The 26160-nt window shown below is 43.7% G+C and overlaps 2 protein-coding genes across 2 annotated transcripts in view; one reads left to right on the top strand and one right to left on the bottom strand.

The window, feature by feature from the left end:
• Window positions 1-1624: 1624 nt before the first annotated feature.
• mrpl17 (mitochondrial ribosomal protein L17) lies at window positions 1625-4385 on the top strand. Its single transcript, XM_076736554.1, has 3 exons — window positions 1625-2010; window positions 3139-3207; window positions 3320-4385. The coding sequence occupies exons 1-3, from the start codon at window positions 1837-1839 to the stop codon at window positions 3572-3574; spliced, it is 498 nt and encodes a 165-aa protein (XP_076592669.1). The 5' UTR covers window positions 1625-1836; the 3' UTR covers window positions 3575-4385.
• A 1103-nt stretch (window positions 4386-5488) lies between these two features.
• The window catches only part of tmem145 (transmembrane protein 145), a 37600-nt gene continuing 16928 nt past the window's right edge, over window positions 5489-26160 (bottom strand). Inside the window, exons 6-15 of the mRNA XM_076736553.1 lie at window positions 20989-21073; window positions 20419-20490; window positions 18237-18305; window positions 17537-17617; window positions 16796-16874; window positions 15362-15455; window positions 13204-13376; window positions 12382-12502; window positions 11788-11976; window positions 5489-8785 (exon numbers count right to left, since the gene is read on the bottom strand). Of these exons, the coding sequence (XP_076592668.1) occupies window positions 8540-8785; window positions 11788-11976; window positions 12382-12502; window positions 13204-13376; window positions 15362-15455; window positions 16796-16874; window positions 17537-17617; window positions 18237-18305; window positions 20419-20490; window positions 20989-21073 (1209 nt within the window). The 3' untranslated portion in view covers window positions 5489-8539. The remainder of the gene's footprint in view (window positions 8786-11787; window positions 11977-12381; window positions 12503-13203; window positions 13377-15361; window positions 15456-16795; window positions 16875-17536; window positions 17618-18236; window positions 18306-20418; window positions 20491-20988; window positions 21074-26160) is intronic.

The following is a 26160-nucleotide window of genomic DNA, read 5'->3' on the forward strand; positions in this document are numbered from 1 at the left end:
CCAGTGAGTCAGCTCCACCTGGCACTGCATCTGGGGCTGAGTCAAGGTCAGGATGCTGATTACAACCTGCAAAAAACATACTGTGCTCAAACCAGGTTAGAGCAAGAACGGATCAAATAAGAAGTAAACACTGTTCCCTGGTGCATTTGTTTGGCAGTATTGAGCAACATCCTTAAAACCAGAGTCCCATTAAAACTGTGAAGCCCCATTTTAGCAGAATTTTGAATTAAGTATAGCACCGGTTTCCTATCAGCACACTTTTGACTGGTCAGCAGCACCAGGCGTGTGTTTTGACAGCTGGCATAGGTTAAAGCGGTCGATAAAAACCTGGCATGGGTCCAAGGAAATCTGCGTCTCCATCTACCATTAACCAGTCATGAGGTCTGTGGTCTTTGCTCTGCTCCTCTGAGTTGCGTGTGAATATGGGCTGCACTGAGAAAAAAAAAAAAGCTCAACATTTACACATTTAGAGGATGAGGTGTGACCATGAGCTCCTGTGAGAAGCAAACGCTGCCTCCATACAGGGCTTGTGCTTTTCACTCTGTCCATTCTTTATTTGTCCTTATGTCTCCCACAGCTGCTAAGGCTGCACTGCCTGAATATCCCCATCCTGTCCGATTAGGACTGTGACAGCTCCTACCCCAGCATGATCGTCAAGGCCATGCTCTGTGCTGGACACCTGACAAGAGCTGCCAGGTGTGTATCTCCACTGCTGCAAAGTGCACAAAGTATTATGTGTTTTGTGTCCTCAGCACTCAGTTGAGACTCTCATATATGTCTTTGCTTCCCCACTTTCATGGTGACTCAGGTGGTCTTGTTGCGTGTAATGGTGAGCTGCCAGGTGTTGTGTCCTTGGGCTTTGGCTTTGCAGAAAAGAACCATCTTGGTGTCTGTGTCAAGGTAAAAATAAAAAATAATAAAATAACACAAATAATAATATGAAGTGTCCCACAGCAATAGCTTCTTGACACAGAAGTGTTCTCAAAACCTGATGTGATAGGAAGTTTTCAATATACCTTTTCCATTTATGTTCCTGTCTCTCTTGCATCAGACTGTCATTTTCACAGACTGGCTGCAGAGCACTATGGCCACTTACTGGGTCCAGTCCAATTGCACCTCTGGCACAGCTGTTTCTATACTGCAAATTCTGTGTCAATGAAACTTTACCTGTTGTAATGGAGACTGAACGGTGACACCTACATTTTTAGTATGTACACGACAACTTAAAACCTTTGTTTTAAGTCTTACATTTTATTTAAAAATCATATTATACAATATTGAGGTCATGCAGTTATAATAGACAAATAACAGATATAACAGAAGAAAATTATGAAGAAATAGTATTAAAAATAATCAAATGTATCTCTAGAAATTAGGAAACACTAGAAAAAATATATTGATTTCCCCTCTAACTGTTAAATTAGAAATATTAAGATAAAACAAGCTTTGTATGTAATATTCCAAACAAACAACAAGATATGCAGAGGCCGAAGTGACGTCTATCACCTGTTTTATAAAATCAGAATAATAATATTTGATTTTTTTTCTGTGGTTTTTGGTTTTCAACGTTACTGATTGGAGTCAGGCGGAACGGTTTCGTCCAAGTTCCATGACCAAGTCGGACAACTTTGACGACGCACCACCAATGTCAAACGCAGGAAAGTTGACTGAATTGACCTCGGGATCAGTTCTTACACTGAAATAGCTGCTCTGTTCTCCAGGGGAAGACGGTTTAATAATCTTTTTCGTTTCACTTGGAAACATTTTTTCCCCATTTACGTTGTTTAGTTTTCCGTTTGTTTGTCGCGGGCTCTCGCAGGAGACTAACCGGACAAGATGCGCCTCACATTGCATATGTTGATCTCCCACGGCCGGGTGGCCCGGAAGATGGGCCTGGGTCCGCAGTCCCGAATCAACATGCTGCGGAACATTTTGACAGGACTGATCCGACATGAGAGGATAGAAACCACGCAAGCCCGAGCAGATGAAGTCCGCTTCTACGCCGAAAAGGTAACGACATCCTGGTGATGCTGCTAGCTAGCTTACATTAAGCTAATGCTACAGTGTCGGTTCTAATTCGCCCCGGAAAACTCAAATAACAGAGATTAGTCTTTAATCTCGACACTGGTGCTTCTTTGTGTTTTAGCGTGGATGAAGAAAAGTCAGTTTTTCAGAATAAAAATCCCTGATCTGTTGTACACTTCCCCAAATGTGCTTGACAGGCACAGAGGGAACTGAATCTTCATGTCATCAAGGTGTTTGTAAGCACAACATTAATTAGCATCATCGTTCATGGCCAACTCACACATCGAAACAGTCTTTTTTTTCTTTTTTTTTTTCTTTTCTTTTTTTAACATCCATTTAAGTTTAAGGCGCTTTAGTCCAGTGCTGCGATACTCTGCACTGCTTCTTCTCTGAATCTTATCCTGCATCTGGACTAAATATTGAACAGGATGTGCACGCAGCAGCCTTTCTACATGCAATGCATCATTCAATAGTAATTTAATCCCACCATTGCTTTAAAGTCAGACTTTGTCCAGTAGTCCAGTCGGGATAGCTAAGAAGGGTAAAACTATGTGGTCTCTCAGACATTACACCCCATGTGAGCCTCCACTCCTCTGGAAAGGACCGCAAGAGCATTAGTTAGTTCGGGCGGTGATGGTGGACGATTGCTGTCTGTAGCAAATATTTGGACAAGGGTGTCCAGATACTTTAGACTCACTGAATGGTTTACTCCCTTTCCCCCATCATATTGCAGTTAGAGCAGTATAGTCATTAAACTGTCCAAACAAAATGCTACTTACTGCTTACCTCCTGTGTTATGCTTTGCTTTGGATCAGTTCTGTCATTTTTACAAATGATTCACGCTGTGCAAACTGCTGTAATGAGAGGACATGTTAAGTGTTTCTGCAGAATTCCTGAGACCGCCTGCAGGACGCTTTAGGGTTCCCTCGACCTCGTGTGACAATCACTGCACCTGCAGCTTGATTTTGCTTTATCCCACAATGTTCGTCCCACATTTTCTAACTTGCTCTCGCCAAGGTTATTTTTAAATGAAGACAAAGATGTGAAGAATTTCTCTTTCTTCCACACACAACGGTTCTGACTGTGTGTGTCCTCTTGTTTCATTTCTCCCAGCTGATTGACTACGCCAAGAAGGGAGACACAGACGAGAAGGCAATGAAAATGGCTAATTTCTGGCTGACGGTACGTGTCTGCAGCTCTTCTCCACTGTGTGAAGTTAAAGTTTAAGTCTCTCTGAATGTTAAACAGCTGATGTGAAATCATTGTTTAGCTTTTATCTGCTTCTTCTCTGCAGGAAAAGGATCTGGTCCCAAAGCTCTTCAAGGTCCTCGCTCCACGGTTTGAGGCTCAGCCAAAAGGCTACACACGGATGGCTCGCATCCCCAACAAACAGAACCTGGACCAAGCCAAGATGGCCGTCCTGGAGTACAAAGGCAACCCCTTCCCGCCTCTCTATCCCGTGAAAAAAGAGAACGAACTCACTCTCATCAACCAGCTGCTCAAAGGCTACAGAGAGGACAGAGCGCAACAGTTAGCTGCAAAAGCTTAATTACAACCATCCTGGTGTTGGGTCGGTGGTAGCGGTCCCTGAGGGGGGGTGGTCTGCTGCTGAGATGTTCTGAGGGGTCACATGCAGATGCTGCAAATTGTTGCTTATAAGAGACTGACGCACATCTTCACCAGAACAACACTTCCAGCTCCAGAGTCAACCGAAGGCAAGAACATTTCTGTAAAAGGACGTTTCTGACAGATTATGTATTAATAAATAATATTTCTTAACAGAAGAAACGGAGTTTCACTTAATTTCTCTGAACATTTGGTCAGCAGGTTAGACTCCTGTTGGAGTTGAGTGTTGCTCTTCCATGAAGTTTGGGGACACATGAGACCAATTTTACAATTAAAAAAAAAAAAAAAAGAGGTCAAATATCAAAGCAGTGGACTAATTGTCAGAGTTTATTTGCTTTTTGTACATTTTAATGTTTCTTGTACGCACATGAAAATTAGCTTGTGTGGCTAAAAACAACACATTTGCACGATGGACCTGAGGGCTTCATTCCCTTTTTAAACATAAACACAGATAACTTATGACGTCGTCAGGGTTTGATTTTTTCTAAACTTTGGAAAGCTCCCTGCCGAGTCCCTGAAGACACCACACACCTGTTTACAGAGTGAGTCGCACACCTCATGATGAGTAAACTCAGTGTGAGGAGTGCCCCTTTAAATGATGGTTTTTAGGGATTTTTAGCAAAAAACTGGACAGAGGATGATAACAAACCATCCTTACACAATTTAAAACCTTAATTTCAGAACTAATTTTACTTGTGTCATTTCAACTCGTATTAAAAAAGTATTTTTCGGGGCATCGTCTGTGGTTCAGTTTGTGTAAGTCACTACAGAAGCTTTTCACAGCAGACGTTTTGACTGCACAGGTGTAACTGCTAACAGTAACGACGCCTCCACTTCCACATGAATGGAACTGAACCTTCATTATGTTATTAATTACACCTGTGCTGCTCATGCTGTGACAGGATATCTGCAGGTCTTAAAGTCTAAAACATCAAATTTAGTTGCCACCAAAAGAAAAGGCCCATTGTACACTGCTGCAGGCTGTTAGGAGATGTCGTGCATTTCTAAACTAAAGGTGGGGCTGTTGTGGCAGTGGCTCATGTCATTTTTAGCAAAAATGTAAATAAAATTTTAAAATGGGTTAATGCATTAATTTCTGCTACTTGTGCAGGTTCAGATCACGTGAGCTGATTAATTAAATCATGAGTAATTATCGTTATATAGAGCTGGGAAGTGCTGACCAAAATGTGATCTAAGTGGCAATAAATTCATGCACTTATTAAATAATTCTGGGCTTTATTGTCCCTACTGGTTTTCCATCATTCTTTGACAGACATGACTGTGAAGAAGGTACTAAACTTCATTCGATGGGGTCATGGAAAGGTCTTAAATTTGATGAACCCTGCAGAAACCCTTCATGCCAAGTCACCGTCTGCAGTGAGAAAGCTGTATTACGCTGTATGCAGATGGAGACATGACAGGGAGACAAAATATGTTGTCACTTCATCACAAAATATCCTGAACTGAGTACAGAATTGTTACTGAACAGTGGGAGAAGTTTGAAGGCGGTGACAGCGATGAGGCTGGAAGTCATTTACAGATTTCGTGTGTCGCTGGAGAACGACAACAGACAGGCAGTTTGTTGTGACTCTGCACTTCAGCAGTCGCAGCAGAGCACAATCCTGGCACTGGCTGTGAAATAATTAGGCTAGCCTACATCAGATTGCGACCAGCCTGGAGTCTGTCCCTGTGGTGTTCTGCTTTAATGGACTCTTGTAATGAGAACAGAGTCTAAATATGATTTACAGATATTAGATCGACTCCTTTGGACACACGTCCTTGTCCTACCTGGAACAAAGACACGGTAGCTAAATAATACACACACCCAGACAAGGCCTCTAATAAAACCATATTTTTTTTTTATTATTTTGGCAAAAAGTGTATATTTACAGCATATTTAGAACTGTTATTTGACACCATTAAAATGCATTTGAACAGTGCTTCAGTGATGTGCTCTTAACCAGATCGCTCTGAGTAGCCTAAAAGCTGTGCTGTTTTCTGTCATGCATACATAATCTCTTTTCTTCAAGCCCTCTCCCTTAAGTGTCTCTCAGTACTGTAATCGTAAGTCAATATACACAGGGTTGAAGCAGTGATATGGTATCAGTAGGCCCATCTGTTAGTCGAGTCACCCAGTGTCTGTTCAGTCAAGCCATGGCAACCATAACAATAGGCAGCAGCAGACAAAATGGCAGACATGCCTCATATAAACCAGACACATAATGAGAATTAACGACTAGTACTCTAATTCAAGTATCATTCTGTTGCACAGACTAAGTTACACCTCTCACAAGTTACACGCCACAGTCCTAACATCCCAACCGTCACAGCGAAACTGCCATTGATTAATCTGTGGACTATCAGCCGAGTGTTTTTATGAATCAAATCAACGGACGATCAAGATAAAACGGTTGAATTTGTTAGTGTCTTCTTCCCTTCAGTCTCTTTGCACTGAGGCCGGTGGCTCATATGTTTACACGCAGTGGCAGAGTTTCTAAGATGTGTACGTCTTTGTTTTGTTTGGGACCATGAAGTTCAATTTTGTTCTCATCACTCCTGATTTACTTCCAGAAGTCTTTGGGCTCGTCTACGTGCTGTCTGTGAGCGGGCTGTTTTTCTGGCAGCTCGACCGTGCAGCCTGTTTTTGATCAAGCGCCTCCTTATTGTGCACCTTGAAACCACCGCAGCTTTCTGTATTTTAGCTGAAGTTGCTTGTGGGTTTTTCTTTGCACCCCGATCAATTTTCCTGGCAGCTCTGGCTGATATCTTTGCTGGTCGACCTGACAGAACCCCTAATTTTCCATTCTTCATCAGAGTTTGAACACGGCTGATTGGCGTTTTCAAATCTCTGAATATCTTTGTTTGCTTTTTCTGATTTATTAAGTTCAACTCGCTTTTCTCATGGACAGCAAAGTCAGCGCAGCCCTGGATGGAACATGCAGGGTTCTCTCAAGAGCCAAGAAACTGACTATTTATACACTGACGCTCAAACAAGTCACAGGTGTGGCAGCTTACCCTCAACAGCCAATTAAGCCTGCGTGTGTCAGCTGTTCATCAGGGTCATCTGGGTGATTTCAGTTATCATTAGGATTTAAAAAGGGCCCCTGTCCCTAAATAAGTTTTCTGCATGATCATATATTTTCCAAAAAATGGACACAAATTGTTTTGGGGGTGTAAACTTATGAGCACAACAACGAGCTCCGTTTCAATGAACTCTGACATGACTCTTCAGCTTGTGTGTGTTAGAGTACGCTGACTACGCGTGGCACGTCCGGACGGTCGGGTGACATTTTCAGACTGTATTTACAGGTGTATGCATCTGGAATACGACTCCGTGTGGTGTGAATACAGGTTTCAAAGCAGTCTTATAAGGTGACATCATCACGAATAAACAGACGAAGACCAGGAACATTAAAGTGCTCCATGCAGGACAGACAAAATGTACAGTTGTGTTGCCGTTTTCACAGTTCATCTACAAGGCTTTTTTTTGTTTGTTTTTTTCCTTTTTTTTGTCACAGCTTCATGTTAGGGGGGTACGAAAGTAGTAATATTTGTTCAGATTTTCGCACGGTTTGAACATTAAAGTGAGATAAAGACCACAAATATCCAAGTTTCCCGTGTTTCAGGGGTGAAGTTACTCGATGTTAAAAAAAGGCAGCCTCCTGCTCTTAAATCATGGATGTGTTGTCGCCGAAAGCCACAAAGAGAGAAAAGACTACGCGACAAAGGGGTCCTGTAGTATTCCAGTAAGCAGTAAAATCACCCCTGTCCTTGTGCTGTATTGCATCAGTACATTCACCAACGTCTACATACACAAATGAGTTTTCTGCAGCCGTATTCTGCGCTCCACTGAAAACTGGATTAAGTATAATATTGGTTTTATACTGCGTTTCGGACAGCGCGAGAGGGTTTGATCGGAATAACAGTTAACAGAACTCATCCAGTTGAAAATATACCCAAGCCTATTGTATGTATTTACAAAAGTATAGATTTCAATACACACAATAAGCGAATATCGTATGGTCCTGTGGAGTACATATATCAGCTTTTTGGACGGGAAATACAATACAAACATGCGTGTTTTACGAGTACTTAGCAGTGCCCACAGTAAACGTGACATTTTACATTTACACATCAGCATATCAATCCAGAATAACCAGCTGCAATGAAGGCATATAAGAATATAAATTAACCCAACAAACTCCATATAGAGTAAATATCTATGCTTTATCAAAATGTGTCAAACATAAAAAAAAAAAAGTCTTCTTTTTTAACATTAATTAGATAAATGTAATGGCATGAGATGCTTCTGATGGTCACAGCACCAACTGGAATTTAATGATGTGGAAACAAAACCCCATGAAAACAAATTTCCTTTTTTATTTTTTGGAATCAAACTATATAGAGTTGTAGCTCCCTCCAGTTTTAGCTATTTACAAACTCCAGGCACACCATCAATGCCTCATGAATTTTTGAATAAAAGTATTTCAAGAATTTTGTTCATTTCCGCATCGTGCACAGCTATCATTCTATTGCTCTGGCTACATCCACTTTGTCATCTTTCTCCCTCTGTGCCTTTTACTGGTCAACATCAAATATTTATTGCTTCTTTATTCTTTAACAAGCTCAGCGCTCCTATCTCACAGCCATTTCCCCCCCTTACTCCTCCATTCGGGTTATTTATTTCCATTCACAGGTGAAAGGGGACAGTTTAGGGATTCACTTTTCTGATGGTTTCTCGTCTTCATCCATCCGAGCTTTTTCCCTTTTGTCTTTTAACAGCGACGCCTTCATTTCCACTCTGACTCTTCTTTTACTTTGTATTGTCATTCTGTCTGTTCCCTCCGTGCCGTCCCCTCTCTCCTTCTGTCCCATCTGTCTCCCCGTCTCATGCCTTTGTCCCGAAGCCTCCTCCTCCACCGCCTCCGCTCTGCATGCTGAAATACTCGGTGAAGGAAGGGAGCCGGGGCGGCAGCGGGGGCGAGCGTGCGGCCGGGCGTGGGGGTATCGGGGGCGGAGGCGGGGGCAATATCGACGTCAAGTCAGCGGCAGTGGTGATGATCTTCTGCTCGCTGTTCCTCGGCACCTCGGGTCCTTTACGGGCCACCGTCTCCTCCACCGTCTTCACCGGGTCCTGGAGGGAAAAAGATGACGGTTTTACACGTTTGACCCGATCTCATCGTCTGGATGCAGGTTACTGAAATTTGTTGCCCCGGCCACAAAGCGGGTCCTCGCAGACACTGTGTCACTAACACCACACTATACATCACATTTTGAAAGCTTCCTCTCTGCAGCTCACCGATGCTGTGCTGGTTATATAGGCCGGGGTGAATTACACCTGTACAGGGTTTCCTGACCTCCAGCTCAGTTACTTCACTCTCCACAAACTGACCCTACTGCATATTTGTGTTTACTGTATGGCAGAGCTTTTATGCAGGAGTTAATAGAGTCATATTATGAAGGACATTTTTTAGTATCAGTATACGTCTATCACAACATGGCAAATCTAGGGCTGCAGATTATTGTCACTTATTTTCTGGATCAATCTATTAACTGTTTAACTGTCTATTAAAACAGTGAGAAAGGTCCATCAAAACTTCCTGCCGCTCTCTCTTTTTGTCTGATCAACAAAGATATTACATTTAGTATCATGTATGGTAAGGATTATCAGCAAGCACTGAAGCTGGGACCATAAAGTATTTGGTGTTTTGTCCTGAAAATGACTTTAAGGTCCTGTGTGCAGGGTTCATAATCACATTCATAGTCAGGTTTTCTTTAGAGTGGAATCATCTGAAAATAAGAACTATTGTTGCTTTGTTACTTTAGAATGAGCTCTTTCTATCCAAAGAGGGAGCAGGTCCTCTTCCACACAAACATGTTGCACCGCCATGTTTCTACAGTAGCCCAGAGTGGACAAACCAAACACTGGCTTTAGAGAGGGCCATTGGTGTTTTTCGCATATTAAGTGGCTGCTGCAGGGGAGGGTGAGGCATTAGAATCACTAAATCCTCCACACTGGACCTTTAAATGATTCACCAGTTCTTTGTTTCTTGCACATTAATTGTCTGTTGATCCACTAACTGACCAATCATTGCACAACGCTCCAATGATCCCATAGAAAATAAACTATTTTCAAACAAATGACAACTGTTATGCATCACAGTGGATGAGACCAAACTTTTCATGTGGGTAACCAACATTTTAGTAACCAGCTACAGCTTGTACTGAGTCATTAATTAATAGTAATCACTAGAAATAAAACATGATGAGAGAGAGAGAGAGAGAGAGAGAGAGAGAGAGAGAGAGAGAGAGAGAGAGAGAGAGAGACTTGTCGCTCAACCCCGTCTTCATGTCATCTAAGTAAATATATACACAAAGAATTATAAAAAAGACCTTTGTGATGATTTGGATTCTACACAGTCCTCATCTCACTTGACTCTCTTGTCATTTGATTCTTGTCTTCAGGTGCAGCACTTAGCATTTCATGTGCTGCAGCCTATGAATGGCTCATCAGGCATTCTTCCAAAGCGACTACAACCTGCAGTTACAGAATCAAGCTCCCTCCAGCTTAGATGCTCTTATACTAAATACAGTATTTTATAGTTTTTGAAAGCCTTACCCGTCTTGGGAAAATCTACTGACAAATCTTTTTTTATCTGTAAATGGTTCTGGAGACAATTTTCAATCTGCCTTCCGACCACATTACAACACAGAGACTGCTGTGATACACTCGAAATTCACCCCTCAGGCCAAATCCTGCAAAACAATAAGACTGCACGCCAGCCAAGATTTACTTAGCTCTTTCACTAAATGACCCTCCTCCAGTGGACTCGCTGTGTCAATGCAAGTAATCACAGGCAGCTACATTTCCTTCATCGACGGCAACAGAAAGCAGAGACTTTTACTGCCTACCTTGATACCACAGTAATAAAGACTAAGAGCCAAGTTGGTGTTTTACTGGACTTTTTTTATGCATGGTCTTTCCAGTGTCTTCCAATTAGATGTCTGCAGCAAATGCAGCAATTCCGGCGTTCTAACAAGAACCAGCGGCACATTACTCCTCTTTATACAGGCTCCCAGGAAGTTAGGCAATTAATTCCTAAGTGCTGGTACCAGATCATAAAACACATAATGACCAACGTCAACGCAACATCCAGCTTCCTTCATCTTAAGACACTTTCAAATGTCAATTTGAAACTTGCTTGTTTTTTCTACTGCGCTTTATCATATTTTGGGTAATTAATTACTGCCATGCAGCTTTATTAATTCCACTGTCTGTTAAAGTTTTTATGTCTTTTTATATAATGAACATTTTGCCTCTGTGTTTGAAAGGTGCTGCACTGAAAACTCATCTTTCCTTCTCATGACTTTGTGTCAGCTGTCATGCATTTTGTCAACTTGCACCAAGTATTTGGGTTGCCCCTTTGTGTTGTATTCTTCCTGCCAGCCTGAGCACATTGTATCAGGGCAGATGAAGACTCAGAGCTCTTCTTCTGTCATTCATATCTGTGCAGTATGAAAAGGCAACTTCCACAGATTTGAAAGTTCCCCAAAGCAAGACAATTCATCACGGCAAACACGACACCTTAATTTTCTCTTGTCATAGTTTCTATTTAATCATTATTTCCTTGTGCTGAAGTGTTTTCATATCAGTGCCTGTGCTATGTTACACTGTGCTTACTGTCAGTCACCTGAAGCCCACAGGAGGAGACGGCAGTTTGTGCCAACAAATAATCCTTGAAGAAACGTCCCCTTGCAAACTACGTTGTTGTACTGACGCCTTCTATTTTGAGGCATTTTTGTTAGGAGAGACAGCAGTTAATTTCAAGATAGGCTTGACTCGCTTTAAAAGCATCAAAAAATGAGTACAACTTAGATGAATCTAATTACGAACAGCAAACACTGCAAAATGACTGTGAGACGTTTATACTGGATAGACACACACTGGAGAGAAAAGGAGCTACCTGATGCTTGTATTTACCTTTAACCTGTTTCTGCACCTTCATTGCCTTCACCTGTTCTCACAACAGTTCAACAACAGTTCTCACGTTTTTCTGTTCGTCTGTGTCTTCAGCCTCAACGGCTTCAATCCAGGATATCAAGCAAGCGTCCAAAAACAGGTAAAGTTAGACTCACTGACTGGATGGAGAAGAGTTCGGTGAAGTTGTGCTGAGAGTCTCCCAGGAAGGAGCTGTTTCCATAGGCATGATGGGGGAAACTCTCCGCCCCTTCGCCTCCTTTCGGACTGGACAGCAGGATCCCGATCTGGGACGTCCGAACATGGTACGGGAAGTTCTTATTGGCTGCTGAAGGTCGCGTGATAACCTAAAGGGTGAAAGGATGAAAAGACCTGATGATTTCTACTGATTCTTACACATAAATCCATGTATAACCAGTAAATACAGCAGCTGACGCACAGCCAGAGAATACAAGGTCCAAGCCAGAAGTTGGAGATGCAATGTGTGCGGTGAGCAGGAATAAAAAAGAAAATCTGAGTGAGCAGTATGGCCCATTAGTAAAGAACAATGTGTCGAAGGTGAGGAGGAGGTAGATAATGATGTGTGGAGGAGACAATCAGCATGAAGCTGTTATGACTCAAGGATAGTGAATAATGTATGACTGACAGTGGCAATAATGACTCTTGAATAATGTGAACTATGTAAAAGTGCAAGGGTCTGCATGAGCGCTCGCGCGTGTGTGTGTGTGTGTGTGTGTGTGTGCGGTACGAACGAGGAAGACGATGTGAGCGTAGAGGTGGATGCCGAGCTGAATGCCGTTGACGATCTTCTCCCGGGCCCAACGAGGAATCCCAAAGTTGGCGATCAGAGCCATGACAGGCACTGCGAAAAACCTGAGGAAGACAAGTGAGCAGATTTAGGATAATGGTGAGGAGAAAACACATTAAAAGGAAAGATGGGAACAGTTTGATTGTGAGAGGAAAAAGAGGCAGAGAGCAGAAATAGATGTAAATCACAGAGAATGATAAAGATGGGAGGAGAGGCGTAGATAATGAGGCGGGAGATAGAGGCAGCAATGAGAGAGAAATACAGAGATAATATTAGTCTTTGTAATCGACTCTTCATTTCAAGCTCGTGCTATTATACACAGTGAGTGAAGGGCAGAGAAGCTGAGCCGTGTGCGTGGAAGGGTTTTTCTCAGGGTCGTGTAAATGAAAAACGCTACTTTCAAGTACAAAGCTTTAAACTATCAAACACACATATATGGGAGCATAAATTATTCTAATAGAAGAGACCTCATCAGCTGAGCAAAAATAGATTCCTTCCACTAGCAATCATTCGCTCAAGTACAATTATCTGGAGTGTTAGTGGAGCGTGAGCTTGGGCACACACTGTTGGAAAAGGGTAGTGTAAAATAAACAACTTTTCATTCCCGGACCGCTAAGGCATCAGCTATCTCGTGCACATTTTTACAGAGCGGCATAAATTATTCAAATTGAAGAGACCTCAAATAGAGAAATGTGTATTTTCCTACTCCTGCAATCTCGGGCTCAGGTGCTATTATCCGCAGCGAGGGCAGAGGGGGGAAGCTCACCATAGTGTGTACGTGGTGAAGAAAGGGACGTAGAAGGGCTGCTTCTCAGGGTAGTGTTTCAGGGAGACCAGCACGGCGTAGCAGAACCACACGTAGGCCAGCAGCTGCAGGCCCATCAGCCCGTAGCCTGCAGGGCTGTCATAGGCGTACAGCACCTCACCTGGGTCAAAGAACTGGCACAGGAACAACAGTGAGACGTTAGGCCAAAATGAAGACATGCATATTAAACAAACTAAACTTTTACACAAAGTAGAAAAGAAGCATCCATTGGCTTGGCTCGTAGTCTGTGCCCTAATTACTGAGATGGATGGCTCACGGTTCAGCAGATGCACTGCGATGACCGAGCCAAAGCTCAGCTTGTAGAATTCTGTGTCTTTGACATTGACGCTTTTCCTACACAACTAGGTCATCGGCGTGTGTGCGCACAGGTTTGTGTGTGTGTGTGTGTGTGTGTGTGTGTGGCGCATGTGCTTGCATCTGCGGACACGAGATTGCATTTCACAGTCCAGTGACTGGATAGCGTTGGCCACCATACAGGGTTACCCTTGCTACATAATGCATAGGTCTGATGGCTGGGTGTGGAGCTTCTTGGGATCCGACCAGCCAACCAGAGCCTGTCAGATCCTCAACTGCAGGCCCAGCACCAGGAACACTCTTCAAGTCTTTCTTTCCAATTGTAACCTAGTTTGGCGTATTTTTAGCAGGTGCTCCCCTGAGTTTTGAGCTCTTTAATAGCAGGGACCATGTAAGAGGGCAGGCGGCAGATAAATTACACTGCTTCAGATCCGCACATTGCAGCGTGAGAGATGGCTATAGGCTCCGGCGTTAAATATAGCACGAATATTTCCGCTGCACTGTTCCCACTGGGTCATTACCACGCTGTATTCAAAGACCGTGTTCCACTGGCCCTAAATGTACCATCATTACATGAGACCGTGCTGAAGCCGCTGCAGTGCGCGGAAACGTATGTAAGTAACATTCACGAGTGTGGAAATAATTCATGAGCTCATATGCTCGACATCATAGCTGGTGAAATGCGTTTCCGTCTCCACGCGTACGTGCAGAGACACAGAATAATTAAAGAGGGTGGAGGTCTCGGGGAATGCTGATTAGTAAATCCAGTCCCAGGAAACCTTAAAGAAACAGTCACTGATCTAAGATTTATTATCTCTGGTACACTAGCAAGTACTTTAATCCTCTTTAGTTGTGTTTGTAGTCGGGAGCCGCCTGTCATGATCCATAATTTGTAACTCATGAAGGATTTTTTTCCCTTAACAATCGACTTCATGCATCTTCATAATTAGCAATATATCAGTGTAATGAGTGATTTGACAGGAAAAGCCACTGCAGCCCACACTGATCTGTGGGCTCAACTCCTCCATGAATCATTGTGAGATTATTAAAAATAAGCCAAGGAGAGCAATAATATGGGTACAGATAGAGTGTCAAGCATCCTCAAGTCAGAAATCTTGCATCGAGTCATACTGAGTGTAAATCAGATGCTGCTTTCAAGTCACATCTGAAGAGGAGGAACTTGCTGGGATCTGAATTCAAAACTAGAATTACCGCCTCACACTTGAATGCCTCCACCAAGCAGACAAATTTACATCCATGTCTGTCCAGAATCATACATGTCCTGAAGACTCTAAGAAGATAAAACGACTTAAAGTTTTTCCAGAGGACTGTCAGAGGGCTCAATCACATGGTGCAACAATCACCTCAAGCTCAATATGAGTAGAACCAATCAGCTTGTGGTGGACCAGGGAACACTTGGCATTAAACAATTTATTACCAACACCGCTGTTGATGTTCTTCCACCTTGTAATTACGAACAACAGGAATTTTTCCCAGCTGGCAACTCATATTTACAGAAAACCCAGCTAAACATGAATGTGGCACAACTGTTGCCCATCCAGCTGTTGATGGGGAAAGTGGAGGATGGAGCTGAAATGAACCAACAAGCATTTTGATAATAAAGAAGCAAAACTCAGTGTCTTCGGGTTTGAAGGCGTCAGCTTACTGCAGGCTCTGGGAATTTATGATGGGGATTTTTAACAATTGTTTGACATAGAGATTAAAATTTGTGTGTGTTATGTAGGGCACTGTGGGTGATGCATTGTGTGTGTGTGTGTGTGTGTGTGTGTGTGTCGTGCTGTACCTCTGCCTCATAGATGAAGAGGATGACGTAGGTGATGGTGTAGACGGTCATGTAGATGCTCAGCTTCACTGAGCCACTGTGACTGATCCTCGCCCTGGTGCACATTAACACACATGTAAAGAGGGTCAGAGGTCACACAGAGTTAAGTGGGACAACAGAAACAAACACTCAAATCAAAGCTTAATCTAAATGCAGCTACTCAACGCCACACAGCACAATCGCTGGTGCGCTCGGCCCTGAATTTTCTATATATAAAATGGCTGCAGACTCATGGACACGGCAGGCTGTGAAAAAGGCTGTCCGCGCTAACAAAAGCAGAAATTAATGCATTTTCATTTGCACAGCAGCAGTCAACAAATAGAGGAATTTCAGCGTTAAGCCTTCGGCAGCATTTCAAACATCCTTTTGCTCAGACTAATTCAAAACCACACACCAGAGAAAACATATCAAAGTTGTGGCGAAGTTATCGCCAAACTGTCAACTTATCAGTTTCTGCAGATAAACAGACGTGTTCGCAGCTTTGACGGTGATGCAGTTTTAAGTTTATTCACTGGAGTTTTAAGAGGATTTAATAAGTGAGAGAAATCACAGAATCTTCCGAACCCAGAGGACGATGTAATCCTAGAGTCGAAAAAGCCTGCTTAAATCTTGCAATCTCAGTTTTCGCTACAAGAGTTCAGTCTGGAAAAAATCCACTGAGGTTCAATTGAGCCTGAAGCAGGATCAATTTTCAAACCATGAGCTGTGGCTGAGACGATGAGTCACCACGAATCAAAACTCAAAACCTCGTGAACAGAACATCTCAGCTGTTTAGATCGCTTAAAAAGCCCTTTTCTGATTAAGAATCCCACTTCTGGCACACATTTTAACACATTTCAAGAACAGCGCGCGCGTTTGATAGCTGCTTTTTCAGATTGGAACTGGACAAGTGGAAAGTCCGCTGACAGGCGTTTGTCCAGTCATGTGTGAGATGGATACATGCTGATGTTCCAGTGAAAGAGAGCACTTGTACATCATCTATTACGGGCTCTTTGAAATGATGCCTGTTGCAAGCAAATGTGCACCAAACCTTGCCAGAAAGCAGTGAGCGAACCAAAAATCTGTCAGCTGGCTCTGCAGGGCGAACGTAATCCTTCAGCCAACACAAAAACACAAAAATGACATAAAGTTCACCACAGGGCTGCATCCGTCCATCACGGATCAGGTGTTCATCGACGCTATCAGACCCGGCATACTAACAGACTTTTTGACTGACATTTAACATTGTCATGTCATGACATTTAGCGTTATGGCTGTGACAGCGAGGGCTGACGGGGAGAGACACTGGCAGCACATACGCAGCCGCTCAGGGTGACAGGCTTGTGCATAAACAGAGACAAGCATAGGCACAAAGGCATACACGCACACATGTAAAAGATGCAAAAAATAATGCACCTGGTGACAGTGAAACCTTTGCCCAACAATATGAGCATCAGGAGGAACACCAGGAAACTGACGGAGAACAGTAATTTCCCTGGAGACAAAGAGAAAGTGCGAGAGAGGAGACAGAAAGTGAGAAAGAGAAGACAGAGGGGGTAATTAGGCTGTGGTTTCTGAATCTGTAATATCAGAGGGGAAAGATAAAATCAGGTCACCACACACACACACACACACGCACACACGCACACACTCAAAATCATGCGTGATCTTGCCCATCAAACCAGCTACTGCACTTCCTCTTCACCCACACACACATCCATCATCATCTACTCATTCATTCTGCTCAGGTAGTGAGTGATTTTCTGGCACAGAGGCAGTGTCAGTCAGTCAGTCAGTCAGTCAGCCAGTCAGTCAGTCAGTCAGCCAGTCAGTCAGTCAGTCAGCCAGCCAGTCAGTCAGCCAGCCAGTCAGTCAGTCAGTCAGCCAGTCAGTCAGTCAGTCAGTCAGCCAGCCAGTCAGCCAGTCAGTCAGCCAGTCAGTCAGCCAGCCAGTCAGTCAGTCAGTCAGTCAGTCAGTCAGTCAGCCAGTCAGTCAGCCAGTCAGTCAGCCAGTCAGTCAGTCAGCCAGTCAGTCAGTCAGTCAGTCAGTCAGTCAGCCAGCCAGTCAGCCAGCCAGTCAGTCAGTCAGCCAGCCAGTCAGTCAGTCAGTCAGCCAGTCAGTCCGTCAGTACGTCACCGATGCCGGGGAGGAACTCACCAAGTATTTTCAGGCTGCCGTTGCCGACTCCATCTCTGGCATACAGGCCCCAGTAGACACAATGGAACAACAGGCTGAGCACTGCCAAGTGGAAAAGATGCAGGGAGGAGACAAAACAGAGAAAGGGAGAAGGAGGAAGAAGAGAGGAGAGCAGTGGAAAGAGATGGGAGAAGGCAGAAAACAAGTAGATGTCAGAGAAGAAGTGAAAGAAAAGATAAAGAACAGAGGAGATAGGGAGAGATGGTAATGAGGGAAAAGAAAGTGTAGGAGGGGTAGGAGAGAAACGGGGACAGAAAAGAATTGATGAAAGGAGATAAAAAGAGGAGCAGAGAGCTTGAGAGGAGCGGGAGAAAGACAGTTTAGAGGTGGCAGGAGAATCAAGAAGGGATTTGGAGGGGGGACAAGGAAGCGAGAAGGAAGAAGATAAGGGGGGGGGTGAAAAGAGTGAGAGGGTGTTTGTCAGTAACGACATGCTCCACTGAACACTGTAGTGCAGCACAGCTGTTTGCAATAGTCCCTATTCAGAGGCTAATAATGACGATAATATCTCGGCTCTCGAAGCTGGGATTAAGGTAAGAGATGCTGCAGCCGTGTGAGAGGCTCATTGTCATCTTGAGTGTGTGTGTTATGGCAAAAGGTGTGTGTCATGGCTTGTGTGTGTGTGTATGTGTGTGTGCGTGCCGGGGACAGAGGATCTCACCCTCTACACCTGCTGCCGTCATAAACATTTTGTAGGTTGTGTGGAGGAGCTGTCTTCCCTTTAGATTATCTGCAGGAGGAAAAAAACACAAGAGTGAGATAGAGGTGATGGAGGTGTGTGTGTGTGTGTGTGTGTGTGTGTGTGTGTGTGTGTGTGTGTGTGTGTGGGGATAGAGATGAAAAGGATGGAGATATGCTAACAGATGGCGAAGGAGAGCGAGAGAGGTGAGAGACAGAGAGTGAGCAACAGAGAGAAGAGGAAAACAACAAGGGGACGGGCCTGATGAAGGAGGCGAGCGGCCATTAGCACGCATCCATCCTATGATGTCCGTCTCTTGATGAAGCTTTGTACGTCTTCTCCATCCTCTCTGTCTAATCTGGGAGGAAATATTTTTAATGTGTATTTAAACAGCCAATTTTACTACCAAAGCACTCCCAAACAGCAGCCGCCTGGGGGGAAGTTTACAGGGGGAGGAAGGGCCATAAACGTTCACACACACACGCACACGCACACACACACGCACACACACACACACACAGCTGGCCCATATAACCACAGGCCAGCCAAACGCTGCTGGATCCTCCTGTGGCTTCCTCAAAGGTAATGATGGCTGTCAAAGGAACATTCCTCCTGTCATCTCCTCCTGACTTCAAGGTTTAATAACCTTTCAAGACGTCTCCCATCCTTCAAAATCTGCATATATCTACGACACGGCGAATGTTACTTTCTAAGGAATGAATAAAACCCTTCAGGCCTTTCCTCCTGTATTTGTGCAACACACTCTAAACTGTTCATTTTTGTGTCTTCTGTTTGATTTTGTGCAAATAAATAAAACTCAAGCCTCCATGTCAGTGAATATTCCAATTAAACTGGTAAAAGCAGCCTACACCTGGTGGAGAAGATACAGCAGTTCATTCAAAGCCTTCTCCCAGTCTGCATAAAATCGCAATTTCAGATTTCAGAGAGTCAAAATATATATTTGCACCTCATTATGTAGCTTCATTCCTCTGCATGGATGACTAGCAAAGCAGGAATAAACTTTGTGTGACCCCCCCCCCCCTGTATTTATAGTTATGACAGGTCCACTTCCATTTGCGAGACACTTGAATGACACTGCACAAGTTAATTTGAGGATTTTGAAGGATATTTTCTGCCAAAATATGAAGCTTAATATCCAGATTAATTTCACTTCAACAGGATCAGTTCACCCAAATTAAGCACTTGCTCATGTGCCTCTTGTCATGTTCAGCCATGCAGATAGAATCATGTTCTCATTACTCTGGATGATCCAGACACTTTGGTGTCAACAGTTTTTCATTGGAAATGGTCTCCATCAAAGAAACAGAGCCAATAAAAACTGTTGACACTGTGTTCTTCGTAATATCCAGAGGATCAGTTGCTGGTGACTTTTTTTAATGCTTTGAGCACAAACACAAATTCCATTCACCTCCACGGTGATGGAGTGGCTGCAGAAAACAGATAACTCAACTTCCTCGCTAATAAAACCAACACTATTTGCATAGCAGCTGTAAAGCCGAAGGCTGGGAAACCCCCAAATGATAATTAAGTGGATGTGAAAGAAAAAAAAAACAAGACTTTTATCCATTTTTTCTGATTATCTGTGTGAAAGACTGGTTATTTCCTCCTCTTCAGGCCTCCAAAAATCCTTCAGAAGGAACAGTGTGGGACTGAAAACGTGTCTTCGGCTGACCCGTTCATAACTCATCTCCACATTAAGGTCCTAACGTATGAAGTGGGGCCGCTGGTTACAGGCCTAACGTGTAGGGAACCACTGCACCGGAGCTTTTGTTCTCAGCTGCTTCGGGTTATTTGAGCTGTGACCTTCATGTGACAAACTCGCTTCACTAACCTTGAAGCTACCGCTGCCTTCTCCAGTCAACCGTTCACCTTTACACGAAAACCAAACCCCGCTCTCGCCATCCTCTCACTCTGACAAACCTCCATCCCAGAGAAAAGATAGGCACGTGCTCCACCTTCACTTATCAGAGGAAACACGAAGACCTACTCCTATCCCATCAAGAAAACATGTAGATTTTATAATAGATCTGAGGTAAAGGGCACTTCATGACTTCTGCCAGTGTCGGAAGTCAGAATAAATTGGCTTGTTCATGGAAGAAGAGGAAGAAAGTGAGATACGGTGAGTGGAAAAGACAGTACTTACAGGCAAAGTAGCAGGAGAGGAGGAACACCATGGAGAAGATGACCAGGAACGTGATGTCCGTCTCCAAGATTCCTGTGAGCAGAGGAATGGAGAAAGTGGAGAAGGGAACGAATAATTGATGAGGAAGAAAGAGGGGAAAAAAAAAACAGGGAGGTGGGAAAAGGAGAAATAAGGTTCGAGAGAGGAGGTGGAATGAAAACCAGAAGTGAGTCAATGAGGTTCAGAGAACATGGAGGTGAAGAAGAGAGGGGACCACAGAGGGAGAGGAAAGCAGAAAAACAGAGGCAGGTACGAGATGAGGATATCGGATTAGTTAAGAAACAGAGAGTTACAGTAGAAGGAGAGAGAACATTGGAGATGTAGGAATAATTCATTTAGGAGCTACTCGGGCCTCTTCTTCTTTTCATCCCCTCCTCTCAGTTCATCTATCATCATTAATTCATTCAGCCGTCCCTTCATTATTGTAATTTGTTCAGTTCAGTGTGCTTTATTGGCCGTGCTAAGTGGTGTTGGCTTGTGCCACCAGCGATTCGTTCCATAATCTCTCTCTTTCTGTCTAATCACTCTTACCGAACTCATCTGCAGAGAAATGCTGCGTCCAGAAAGACTGGCCATTGGTCAGCTTCATCTCGTACTCCAGCTGCAAGCCATCGCCCTGCGAGAGAGGAGCCGAGGCAGAGGGAGCAGGCAGGTGAGACTTTGCTTGCGTTGTTACAGGCTTTGTGATCCATACAAAATATCCATTAATGCTTAATGCTGCACCGGGCAACTCTGCAGGTTGAAATGGCAGCGAGAGGAAACTCTTTACATGCATTTTTAAACATTAGTCCTGTGACATTTTGCCTTTTCATTCTAAATCTGACATTAGGGACCTACAGGACCTTTCGGGAGGCGTTGCAAAACCAACATTTTACAGTTAAAGTGTGTGAACTTTAGAGAGCTGTGTGGACCTCCAAGACAAGTAAGTAAGAAGGAATTAAACTGGAGCAGAGGACGTATGAAATAAAAATGTCACAGCATCTTGGTATCTATATATAAATATATATAGAAATGTTTTGGGGATGAAAACCAGCACATTTATAGAATATTTTACAAATGAGAACAATTTCAAGAGGGAAATCATTTACGGCCTCGTGATATAAAATCGCACATCTGTTTGTGTAAATTGCATGTGCTCCATTCTCCTTTGAGAAACAACATTCGGAACAAGAACGAGAACATCTAGGTTTCTTAATAGCGCCTCGCATCATTGCATGAATCCATCAGAGTACTGTTAGTTCTGCCTGCGTCGATGGAAGAACTTCTGGGGTTTTTTCTGGAAATTTTTGGTACAAGCTCCAAAACAATTACTGAGTCTGGAGCCAATACTAAAATGAACCGTCGACATGTAAAACTGATCATGTCCATTTTTGTTAGTTATTAAATGTTAAAAGTTGAGAACTTTCAGGAACTATATATGAAATAATAATGTAACATCGAACAGTAAACTAAACGTGACGGGACATGTCTATAAACTGTCTTGCGCTGCTGGTTTGCTGCTCATCATTACAGTTTTTCGTCTTTTAAGATCAGCGACCTTCATTTTCTGCAGCAGAAACGGCCAAACGTAGCCCATCAGCGGACGGCTGCTCCTCTCTGTTGCTACTTTGGGATTTGTGTTTCAACATAAAATTCCTGCCTACCGCAACTTTAATTTTAAATAACAGAGCCCAGATTTCTTCCAACCGCTCCTGCAACAAGAGGAGGAAAACATCCAAAACCTCCTCGGGAGGAGACACACTGTCGGTTTAGCTGCTGTGTAATTGTGCCATGTAGTCAGTCAGTCCCCCGGCCGGCCTCAAAGTGCCTCGGGATCCCCCAGGTGTGTGGAGGAAGTTAGTAGAGAAATAAAAATGGAATCTAGGCTGTTCTGCCTCCTGTGCTGCCAATGAGAAGATGACCCAGATTAACAGGAGGGAGGGATGGATGGATCGCATCCACAGCAACAGTCTTCTCTACTTTAATGCAGATTCATTGTGCAATGTGTGACACACATCAATTATTTGTTTGGCTCCTAATTTCATCAGATATAATTGCTCCACATTGCAGCGTTATGAAAAAGAGCCCAGAAAGAGGATACTTGGCGAGGCAGACATGCGGGGAAGGAGGACCGCCGTGGAGAAAGCGAACATACCTGTGCGGTAAACCACAGTTGGAATGATGGTAATTTTTGGCCGTCACACAAGTGAAAAGTGTCAAACTGAAGTGAATTTGGGAGGTGAGAAAAAAAGAGGGACGGGGACCAGAGAACAAGGGGGGGGGGGGGTGTTGGACAGAGATGGGTTGACAATCAGAGCACAGAGAGCTCATTTCACACACACCAGTTCAAAGCCGATGGAGTTCGCGCTTGTTTCGATGGAGCGAGGGAAAAGAGAGAGGGAGAAAAAAAAAAGACTTTCATTTGGCAGCCTGAGACTCCATCTCACTCCCTCTATCAAAAAGGGCGAGAAGCATGGAGTGTGCACTGCCACAAAATCAATACAGACACAAAGAGCAAGCAGACAGAGATAAAGAGAGTGATAGATGTGGAGCGAGAGACGGTTAAAAGAAACAGGTAGAGAGAAAGGCTGGAGGAAGAAAAGGGAGCAGATGCAAAGAGGGAGAGAGAGATGGATGCAGAGAGAAAGGATAGATGAGGGAGGAGGCAGCACTTCACACAGCAGGGATTCGCCTTCTCTCTGTGGGACTGACAGGATGATTTTGGGGGGTTGCTTGTTGGTTTCAGGTGTAAAAGGCATCTGCTTCTGATACACTGTACTGATACATCACACACCGAGGCTGTTCTCACCCACACCTCTTATACATCCTGTGCTCCCCTGGGCTGCTGATAACTGCATTTTAAAAGGACTTCTGAGAGTCTTTTCAGATTGTGGATCTTGTCTCTCTGCAACACTAAGTGTTTGGTAATAGCTTCAAGTTCCGGGTGAGTGTGAAAATCGAGCGCGTGCAGCCAGTTACGCACATCTGGACAAGGTGTGTGGACACCCAAACATTACATCCATGTGACCAAAACAGTGCACTTTAAATTAATAATTTACAAAATAAAAATGAAACAAGTAGAGGCTACGATATCCTGACTTTTCAGTGAGTATTCAGATCCTTTAGTTCAGTAAATGTACTAACCCCTCATTGATCAGATGGATTTTCCATCTGATCAATGAGGGGTTTTTAAATCGTTTGTTTAGTTTATAAAGTGGGAACATTTTCACACTTAATCATTTGGTTTATCAGAAAAAAAAATCAACAACACCAAATTAGGAGATACATGGTTTTCACTGGACAGGATGGGTATGAAAAATCTGAAAAGTAACTAGTAACTAAAGCTGTGAGGAGTAAAAAGTAAATACTTGCCTCATAAAAATGGAAATACATTCGCAAAGTACCTCAAATCTGTGTTTAAACGCAGCATTCCAGTAGTTACACTTCACCGCTGGTCACTGGCACGAGTCAAGCTCTATAACACTGGGTCCTACATTTCCCAGAATGCCTTTTAAACTCCACCAGCAGTTTTGCTGTACTGTAAGGTCCAACCAGAGGTCAGAGGCTGGAGGGCACTGTGACGCCGAAACAGGAAAGAGCCTTCTCCAAACCGTTTAAGAAATTAATCAGAGATTAAATAAAAAATATCATTGTATGCTGTAGCGTTAATGTAACCATGACAAACCGCTCCAGACCAGATACACACTGCTGTCCACACACTTTGACCGTATAGTGTCGAGCTCACTATAATCTGACATCAATGACAATTAAACCAGAAAATAATCTCCTGCTTAATGAAAAACTGGAGCTGAATATGAAAACACTGCGAGTTGCAGCCCTGTGAGCAGCACAATCAACAAATCATCAAGTCTGTTCATTTCCTATAAAAAGTGAGCATCTCTCCCAGAAGACTTGCAACACTGTCAAACACTCTCGTTATTTCTTATTTATTATATGAAAGAAGCGCAGTGCTTCAAGTCTTAACCGGCTCTGCGCTAAGGATCCGTCTTCTGTACGTGACTGTGCTGCGAGCCTTTGTGTGAGCAGCAGTTTGTGACTGAGACCTGGACAAAGCACAGCCGACGCCTGTGTTTGCTGCGCTGTTTGTTCTGTGAAGATGCGAAGCTGTCTGGCCAAGTTGACAGCTGAGAAATTTTGGCCGTTTTAGTGGCCGGCGCCCATTAACAGCCGGTCTAATTCCAGCGCTTTCTGGGCTCCCTGCTGAGGTAATTTTCTTTCATTAGCAGCAGTTCAGCTCAGCACAATAAAGCAGAGGTTGATTACAACCATTCAAAGCTTTCCATTTCTCCACTTCTGTTTCAAAGACCACGAGGATAAACGCCTCACAAACTCGTGCTCAGACAACACTCGCTGGGGTCAATGGCAAGCAATTAAAAGCATGCTATTGAGCCGTTCTGTTAAATTTCATTTGATGGTATAATTAGGTCCACCTAATGAGTTATATTGCTGTAACTGATCAAAGCAACACCACAGAGGTAAGCGTTACTTGCCTTTTCATGTTTTCAGCCGCACACAGATCACACTGTCCAGTCTGATGTATGGATGACAAGGAAAGCTTTTAGAAGTTTGAGGATATAAATAACCAAAGCAAATACTACTAATGCAAAGATATCTGCAAGAGGAAACAACGTTCAAGCCTGCTTATTTTAGCCAGCTTTGCTTACAGGCAATTTTCGTGTCTGAAAACCTTCAGCGTGATTGCCAGAGGTCCTGCGCTCTGTAATTTGTGATGACCTGAATTTTATTTATAATGACTGTCTTTTTTCTGCTGATGAAATAATGATTATTTGCAGCCTTGAGGTTTCCTGCTATAATTACCCAAGTGAAATTGTCTGGAAATGTTAAATAACCTCACATTTTACCATTTCGTGCAGGCGAGTCGACATCTGGGGATGGAGAGCAGACATCCTCTTTTTTTAAGGGCTTATGAGCTGATTTAAACCCACTTCAGCACAGGTAAAGGCTGAGATGAAAAGTACATGAAAGAGGAGCTGGATGAGAGAGAAACAGGGACAAAGAGAGGAAAATATGTAGTAGCACATAAAAGTGATGGTGCATGGAAAAAAGCATGGAATGAGCGGCAGGCACAGAAGAGATGAGACCAGTGAGATGGCAAGATGGAGAGGAAAAACACAATTAGAGACAGGCTGACAGAGAGGAGCAGGATGCGGAGGGGTAAATGGATATGAAATGGCGTGGAGCGCGTCACAGCTTGGTGACAGAGAGTTGAAAGAGAGCAGGACGCAGCCAAAGATTGTGAGCGACAGAGGTAGGGGAGATGGAGAGGTGTGAAAGCGAAAGGGAGGCGAGAAGGCGAGCGGCGGGAAACGAGGGGTGGAAATTGTCTGTTGGGCGCGGCGTGCATATGTCCTCGGGAATGGAGACGAGCTTTTATACTTTAGTCCAACAGCATTAGGCAGCGTGTCTATCAGCGGACGCTGGCGTGACACTAAACCACACTCCGCAGGAAGCATCCGTTCTAATCATATCCCTCTTCAGCCAGCGCTCTCAACCGACGGCACAAAAGCCAAGCCAGAGAAAAAAAGATCTCTCTCACACACAAACACGCACTGATTCATGACCAGGAGCGTGACACTGATGTACCCAGAGAATGACACTGATAGGCGGGCAGACGCGCAGTGATTCACACTCAGCTAAAATCGGACTTACTCACCCTTTTCCTCACCCGCTTTCATAAACATC

Source organism: Chaetodon auriga, chromosome 8 (genome assembly GCF_051107435.1).
Source record: "Chaetodon auriga isolate fChaAug3 chromosome 8, fChaAug3.hap1, whole genome shotgun sequence".
NCBI lineage: Eukaryota > Metazoa > Chordata > Actinopteri > Chaetodontiformes > Chaetodontidae > Chaetodon > Chaetodon auriga.